Source organism: Rana temporaria (assembly GCF_905171775.1).
Source record: "Rana temporaria chromosome 3 unlocalized genomic scaffold, aRanTem1.1 chr3y, whole genome shotgun sequence".
NCBI lineage: Eukaryota > Metazoa > Chordata > Amphibia > Anura > Ranidae > Rana > Rana temporaria.
The window spans coordinates 71,693-80,130 of NW_024404430.1; the positions used below are offsets into that span (position 1 = coordinate 71,693).

General features: G+C 50.8%; 1 protein-coding gene across 1 annotated transcript; it reads right to left on the reverse strand.

Moving 5' to 3' along the window:
- Nucleotides 1-1,029: 1,029 nt before the first annotated feature.
- Nucleotides 1,030-8,438, reverse strand: LOC120921710 (zona pellucida sperm-binding protein 3-like). Its single transcript, XM_040334249.1, has 8 exons — nt 7,965-8,438; nt 5,527-5,639; nt 3,803-3,906; nt 3,542-3,719; nt 3,344-3,464; nt 3,176-3,267; nt 2,470-2,609; nt 1,030-1,274 (listed from the first exon to the last, which is right to left on the reverse strand). Exons 1-8 carry the CDS (start codon nt 8,430-8,432, stop codon nt 1,045-1,047), a joined length of 1,446 nt encoding a protein of 481 aa, XP_040190183.1. The 5' UTR covers nt 8,433-8,438; the 3' UTR covers nt 1,030-1,044.

Sequence of the window (8,438 nt, forward strand, 5' to 3'; positions counted from 1 at the left end):
CTGAAAAACCACCCCACACCATAATCCCCCCTCCACCAAATGGTCCATAAAGATATGGATGAGCGAGTTTGTGCAGGCCAGTCAAGTTCCCCCCCCCCCCCCCCCCCCCCCAGAGTCCGGACCTCAACCCAATAGAACACCTTAGAACAGAGACAGTGAGCCAGGCCTTCTTGTCCAACATCAGTGTCTGACCTCACGAATATGCTTCAGGAAGAACGATCAAACATTTCCATAGACACCCTCCTAAACCTTGTGACCAGCCTTCCCAGAAGAGTTAAAGCCAGGACTAGACTGGGACAAATCTAAAAATTAAGCCTGGGCATCTTGGACTGATCAGCCCATGACATGTTAACTGACCCTTCCCCACTCTCCAAGGGATTCTGGGTTCCATGGGCCCCCCCACCCAAAGTTACTCCACAGAGAAGTTAGGAATCTCTACCTTTACACAGCAGTGGAATTGGGCCAGAAATATGCAGGGGGGGGGGGGTTTGGATCATCACTCTTTTTCCGCTAAGGCCGCAGCCATTTTTTTGCACAACACCAGGTCGTGACAGACTGGAGCAATGTAGATACAGAGCTGTTTTGCTGGACTAAGGTCGCCAGTTTGTTCGACATGCCAGTCATCCACGCACACTACCTACTGGTGCCCCATTAAGGAACCCCCCCCCCCCCGTTTTACCAGGTACATCCTCAAGTTTACCCCAAACCGCACTTTGATAAGACAGGCCGCCCAATTCAGGTAAAGCACAGATTTGCAACAATTTCAATCATGGCGTGTGCAATTATAGCCAGCGTTTCCTTCTGAAGGTTTGTGCCAATTACAGGGCTCACCCTAAATCTGCCCGTTCACTGAAGCAAGCCAAAAGCACATGACCAAGCCGCATCAACGTCCCAGTTCTCGGATCATTTCCAGACAGAATAAAGCCTGTCCTGGCCATTCCAGAGATGGGATGCCATATGAGACCCATGATCTAGATGTTTAGAGCCCCTAGAAAGCACCAAATCCATAAAGTAAAGGAAAGACCAGAATAAATTATACTTTTTTTATTTTTCTACAGACAGTACATATTGCGGCTTTTTTATAGACTTTACAATGAACACCGTACACACAGCGACCACAAGAAGACTGACACACCCGACAGCCACCAACCACCAGAGCTCTGCGGGGGCGGGCTCTTCCTTCATCACTGCAGCTGCAAGGTCACTTTGTTTTGGTCCAATCACAAGCAGAGGTCCCAAGGTGGTCACCGACTGTCCCTCTTCCATGATAGAGTCTGCAGGAGAAACATTGGAGGGTCAGGAGGCAAATACACATCTCTTCACCTGAAAGCCCTCTTGGTTTCATTGTATAAACTCAACTCTACTCAAGTGTACAGAGCAGGGCTGTCTTAAGTGGGCATACCTGGGCACTGCCCAGGGGGCCCATAACTTCCCCAAAGCAACTGGTCCTTAAGCCCACACTGCCTCAAAATTGGGGGCTCCATGATGGCACCGAGTGATACACAGGGGAGGCAGGCTGGCAGCGCTGTGCAGAAGGACTCATTTTAATGCCAGCAAGGAGGGGCAGGGCTGGAGTGCCAGTGATGCTGACCGTGCCCATGCAGCTTGAATGCTCAAGACTTGAAGGCTGTGGGGGTAGGAGCTGGAGTGGGAGGTGCTGAGTCGGCAGCACTGAGAGCCCACCTGCGAAAGTAGCCTTGTGGATGGTGAGCACAGATGTCCAGCACCATTCGCACCCAAAGGCTTGGAATGCCTGGGAGGGATTCTCCCCCTCCGTCTGCTTTATTAGTATAGGCAAGTGCAGTGCTGGAGGTAGACACAGAACCAAAAGCTTACATGCACTACAGCTCTGCTGGAAAAGGGGGGGGGGGGGGGTACTACATGGATGGAATAATGGTGCTGGGGGATCTGGGTGTATAGGGGTAGATATAGTGCTAGAGGTATTAGGGATGTAGAGACCACAGTGTAGAGCAGGCATGTCCAAAGTGCAGCCCGGGGGCCAAAAATCGACCCACGTTTTGGTTTAATGCAGCCCCCACTGGTAATTTAGAATATAATAGAGAGATAATATATATATATATATATATATATATATATATATATATATATATATATATATAAATCTCTTTGGGACACTATGGGGGGGGGGGGGGGGGGGGGGGGAGTTTGAACCCTTAAGATTTGCATTTCTATGAAAAGGCCATGCAGGAAGAGATCTACCTTTGTGTTCCATTTATGAAACAAGTGAGGGAAAAAGTCTATGGGGGGATAGAAGCAGCAATATGAAGGCCATCCAGGTTCTAGCCTTCCACCTTCATTGCCACCCTTGTCCCTCAGAACCCTGGTGGGTGCAAGGATCAAGTTGGGGTTATTTCACTGGGCCCAGGTGGAAGGCAACAGGAGGAAATACATTCTCAGGACAATCCCATCAATAGGAGCAGATGTGGCCCCACCATTATTAAGACTCACCATCCAAGGCTTCCCTCTTCCCAAAGGCTCTCGGTCTTCCAAATCGGCTCCTTCCTCCTGTAAGGCCAGTGGGGTTGCTGCAGGTTCCTGGTGTCCCACAACACTGGCAGATACTGCTGGGGCCCTCAACTGCAGACCAGCTGGAGAAGACAAACCAAAGTATGTATGACAAGCTGTGATTTTAGAAGATGCACTGGAAGCTCGGTGAAAAGCCAACACTGTATAGGTAGCTTGACATTTACCTTGAAGAGGACTTGGGGCTCATCCCTCCAGTGGAGATTACAGTTTTTATGGCCTTCTGTGTCCCGTTAGGGTAGGTAGGGAACCTGGGGCCGTCCAGCTGTTGCAGAACCACAAGTCCCATCATGCCTCTAGGAGTAATTGTAACTGCCAATGCCCCATGGGAAATTAAGTTAGACAGCTGAAGGGCCCACGTTGCCCACCCCTGTTTTAGACCAAATTTCAGCCTCATAAGGCTACTTACCTGGCTAGCCATAATACCAATGTACATGATATGGAAAGGGCCCCAAAGAGGATGTCTGTGTACCATTACATAGTACACCATTGTTTGAGGAATCCGCCATGTTACGTCCATAAAGTCTGTCCCAGTCACTGGTTACTAGATCCATGCAGAAGTGATTACAGACAAATGCTATGGGAAGAGCAGCAACCCACAGACACCCAACAGCCATTTTAATAGTCTCACCTGTTTGTGGCTTTACTATAGGAACAGGCCTTGTTGATGGGATCTGGGACCTGGGTGGCAGCAGCAGCTCTCAGGTAACAGGTCAAGTAGATCTGGAATAGAAGGTTTTAGTAGGTTAAACATTCCTAGAAGGCACCAATCTGTGCAACCAATTCTAACCGTCCTCACCAGAGAGACATCATTTCCTAGGAACCGGAAGGCATCCACCGTGAACTGTAGAGTGTTAGTCTGGACCCTTGGAGCGATGAAGGCTGAGGAGGCGTCAGCTTGTGTTCCATCCACCAGACACCTGCAGAACATGGTCACTTACAATTTAGGTCAAATGGCAACCCAACCCCCTCCCCCACCCACCACTGAAAACCATACCCATTGTCTGTAATGATGTCATAACTTGGAGAAGAGGTGGCATCAGGAGATATGGTGGCCACACAGCGGTCCACATACAGGATCATATCCATTTGGTTGTGAGTGTCCACAGAGGCCTCTATGTAGAGAATATCCCCCAACTGATAGATGGGAGAACTTCTGGGACCACTCCAGTTCTCTGTATACATAAGGAAAAAGGGAATTAGTAAAGGCCCAACACACACCCCCCCCCCCCCCCCCCCGAACACCCATCTTCCTCACCAGTCATCAGGACCAAAGAGAAGGACAACCTTTCTTCTGAAGACACAGTGGTGCTGAATGGAACCCACGTTGGCTTAATGGCCTGGCTGCTCACATTACCGTGCCTACAGAGAACAGGATGAAGGTCAGGAATGAGTCAACGGAAGTCATTTAATATCACAATATCATATTACTCTTTTCCTGCCCATCACTGACTTCAGGATTTGACTCTGTACTCCATGTTACAATTACACCATCCAGCAAGTTACTGAAGGACGCCTGTCTGGTTGATTCCATTGCTGTTGGACAAACACCAGATGAAGCCAGATAGTAAAGCCATTGTAGCGCTACCCCCGAAGGAGCCGCTGATTGAGCCTACTAAGTGGCCTGGATATTAGATAGAGTAGTCAGTACCGCTCTGCGTAGTACCAATTTGTAACTCGTCACCACTCTGCTTGGAGTGGGTAAAGTGCCCCCGGACAGACCCCTTTGTATAAGTCTGGCAGCCAAGGTGTCACTTAGATTTCTGGGAGGATGCAGGCCTGTCTCACGGGCCAAGTACAATAACTGAGCTAGGTAGATCAATTAAGCGATCCTCCTAGTAGATTTCTGCGTTGGTCACCAGATGACAGCAAACATACCTGTCAGTACTCTGGTCACCGGATCCCCAATTGGTTTGTACAGGCTCTGTTGGACGACCTGCCTCCGGCTCCTCCTCAAACCGACTCCCCAATCGTACGGCACCCAGCCTGGGATCCTTTCAGTAGGACCGGGCACCCAGCAAGCCACTGGGGTCCCCTTGTACCTCCGGGTGAGAATTTTCATAGACTGCAACTTTGGCCAGGTGGGCTACGCCGGCGGGGGCCATGGATGCGCGCACCCTGAAGGTGGATGTCGCACCTGGAACGGGGACCCCGCGAAGATTTTAGAACACATAACACCTGTCGCAGATACACCCCAGCATGCCCTGCGAGGAGAAACTTCTGATTGGCTGCTGGGGAAAGCTTGCTCTGCCAGAACCCCTCTGGCGCCAACTGCTGGCCAGGGATGATATTGCATCCCTGGACCACAGACTGACCCAGTGGACAATTCTGGAATGACAGAAGTCCCAAAATTTAAACAATTCACGAATGGGAGCAACATAACTCCTATTCACCACTAACTTTAGCATAGTGCCCATGCTGAAAGCAAGGGGGCGCTACACCATTAACAGGACAGGATCCCTGAACCTTTAAATGACCAGGAGCAGCTCCTATATACTTGTCCCCAGATTCTCTTTAGAACATTGTTAGGCCAATATATTTTGTGATCTCCGCAACACAAAAAAAAAAATTGCAGGTACAATAAGAGTCCCACCATCTTAACCACACGGTTCTCTAAACTTAAAGTAAAGTACTCCCACCATTGTCAGTGCAGATCCTCCCATTATCACACTTCATTGGTCATTACTGGAGTACAAGGATTAGGTTGCCGGGACAGATAAAGTCGCAGATGTCAAGAGTAGTTCACGTAGCTGAAGTACCTAAAAACTTACATTTGAACCCATAATGCCAAAATGAGCGGCCAACACATCCCTAACCAGGAAAGGAGATGCATGGAGATCTCTTGGCAAGGACAGATGGCAAAAAAAGCCAACTAGGGATTTTAACCTTCCTACTATGGCCAAACATATTGACCAGATGCTGAACACCAGCTGGGACCTGCATGGCCCCCCAGTGTAAGCTGATCTAGTAGCGTTGACTCACCGGTAGTAGAAACACATTATGGGGACCACAGCTGGGTTGGTTCTGATGATTGGAATGGAGGAGGTTGGGCTGTAGGTCAGGTTGGTGGTGTAGATTAGCCATTCTTGAGTCATCTGTAGAGAAGAGAAGGATACAGACTTACAAACATGGAAAGCCGACATTGTTTAGTCCATTTTCTGAGACCGGGCCCCAAGCCCACCATTGCTTGGCGCCGGTGTTTGATGGCTCTTGGGCCTGGCCTTCCTTTACCTTACAAACAAAACCAAAGAAAATTCCCAACTCACCAACCAGGGTTTAGTTTGCACGCATTTTCTATACGATGGGTGTCCAGTGCTCCCCTGTGCCTTTGAGGGGGGGGGGGGATGGGCTCCCTCCAGGCTCACCTACCCCTCTCCATTATCATGCATGCGCTTCCACTGGGGAGGCTCTCAAACATTTATAGAGTTAGGACTGCAGATAATACTGGGGTGCTGTGGAGTGTCACCTTTTTTTTTTTTAACGCAAACTAGACAGAACAATTTGGGTTGGTTGCAGGCTGGCGAGTTGAGCTGGGAATTTTGAGTCACCCTTCCATGTGCTCCTTGCTGCAAAGCCCTAATGTTAAAAACTTACTAGCTCTGCACAGAGCAGCCCAGGTCCTCCTCTTCTCAGGCCCCTCCAGCCTGTTGAGTGCCCCTACAGCAAGCAGTTTGCTATGGGGCACCCAAGCCAAGTTGCAGCTCAGTGTGTCCATTCAGACACAAAGCTGCTGTACAGCCCTGCCCCCTCTGCCAATTGGCTCCCCTGGCTGTTGGCCAATGGTGCAGTGACCATCTCAGCCAATCAGAAGGGAGAATCCCAGACGGACAAAGGACTTGTGGACATCACTGGGCAGAGATGGGGCTCAGGTAAGCATTAGGGGGGCCGCTTCACCCAGAAGGCTTGTTATCTTAATGCATAGAATGGACCTTCTGCCTTTACAACTCCTTTAAATACATCATTTTCTCTTTCCATGTGGAATTTTATTGACATTCCAGAAATCAATCCAGCATAGCCCTCCTCTTCTGGAGTGTCCAACAGTGGTGGTGCGTCCATTAGAGGTGCCCGGGCACTGCCCCCTTTTTCCAGCTACCCCCTCTGTGCACTATGGATAGATTCATGGCCACTGTAGACAGCCACTTTTCAGGCGTCCTGCCCCTTTATAGAGACCGGGTGTTTGAACTATGGGGGGGGGGGGGGGGGGGGGTTGAAGCACCTGATGATCCATAGGCATCAAAAAGTGACCTGCGAGTGTAATCTATTGCGCACGCATTGAACTCAGGTGTGGTAGCAAAGTAAATGAATATTTGCTTTGCCAAAACAGAACCGCCCGTCAGCCAATCAGGAGGCCCAGATGTAATACCGGGCACCCGTTTGGCTGAATTCCCAGGCACTCCCATTGGCGCCAAGACACGCACAGAGGTGTCAAGAGGACACACAGGAGCCATCACAGTTCTACCGTCCCACAGCTCGCCGCGTGTCCCACCACTATGATGGGGTAAGTGCCAGGCAGATGCGGGTGGGGGGGGGGGCTCGTGGCGCACATTGGCTGCAATTGAGGTTGTTTCAGAATTTCTCAGTTTGCATCCACCCCACCCCCAAATATTTTGAGCACCAGCCACCACTGGTGTCCAATTAGTTTGTGCCGGCCCAGCACCTCCACAAACCCCATTTAGTTGTCAGGGGAGGAGTGACAACTGCAGGTCTACTAGGGCTGCTGACATCACATCCAAGATGGCGGCATCCAACAGCAGCCTCCACAATCATAAACCTGAATACAAATTATGATCAATGCAGATTTGTTGACCTGGTGACAGTCTTCCAAGGATCTACAAAAGACAAGTCTCCAGTCAGCTGGCCCCTACTTAGAAGAAACCCCACCACAGATCTAGTCACAGAGTGTTGCCGCTACACGTACATTCCCTACTAATGGTCGGGAGAGTCTTCTCTCATCTCACACTCTTGGTGGCTCTTTATCTGTACCCCCACGTTCAAGATAGTAGGGATCCTGAAAAACAGTATGGTTGAACAGGGGCATTGCCACAGACCTGGGCAGCAAAGCAAACTACAGGGGGAGGGGGGATACTGACACAGTGCTGCAACATGGTGTCCTGCGACTCCGAGCAGCAATCCCAGATATGCAAACTACTCCCGGTCAGGCCTGGGACAAAAAATAGGCCTGGGCATTTTAGACTGAGCAGCCCGGGGGGGGGGGGGGGGGGAGGACCTCACCCTGCACCCCCTTTACATAACACAGCCCCCTATTTGTTAGACACCCCCTAACAGTTCTGGACACCCTGCATGTTACACTGGGGGGGGGGGGGGGGGGGGGAGGAGACGTCAGAAAGCCAGCAGAGAAGGTTCGATACACAACAGGCATTGACTAGAATACATGGACACAGGGAACATCTGAAGATTACCTGCACCGTGTTGCCGCAGTCCTGGAGGTTGATCTGGAAGGTAACAGTGGTGTCTGTACTCTGGGGGTCGGGTTCGCAGCCACGGGGCCCCAGGCTCAGGTCAGAAGGCTGGACCAGCTTCCCAATCCCATAGAAATCCCTCTGGACGGTGACCACCATGTTGTCCTCTCCACACTGGATGCTGATAGGGGAGCTCCCAGGCTGCGGCAGATCTCGTGGAACCCCAACAACACGTCCACCAAGTGAACCCCTAGAGGCCCCAACCCCCACAACAGGGCGATTAGCATTCCAGTCTCTGGAGCCCCATCTAGAAGAGCCCTGGCCAGGTAGACCCCGCTGGTTGCTCCTCCACCTATCTGACTGGCGGCCATGTCTCACCAAGACTCCATCACAGCCAAACCCTGACCAATAGGCCAGAGCCAGGAGCAGCACCCAACCACCTTTCACCAGAAAACCCATCCTCCCCATAAGAGA

Coding starts and splice junctions, on each gene's coding strand:
- LOC120921710 (XM_040334249.1), bottom strand. CDS start 8,432: ATGGGGAGGATGGGTTTTCTGGTGAAAGGTGGTTGGGTGCTGCTCCTG. Junction 3,907..5,526: donor ATAATGTGTTTCTACTACCG/GTGAGTCAACGC, acceptor TGTTCTCTGTAG/GCACGGTAATGTGAGCAGCC. Junction 3,720..3,802: donor CTCTTTGGTCCTGATGACTG/GTGAGGAAGATG, acceptor TTATGTATACAG/AGAACTGGAGTGGTCCCAGA.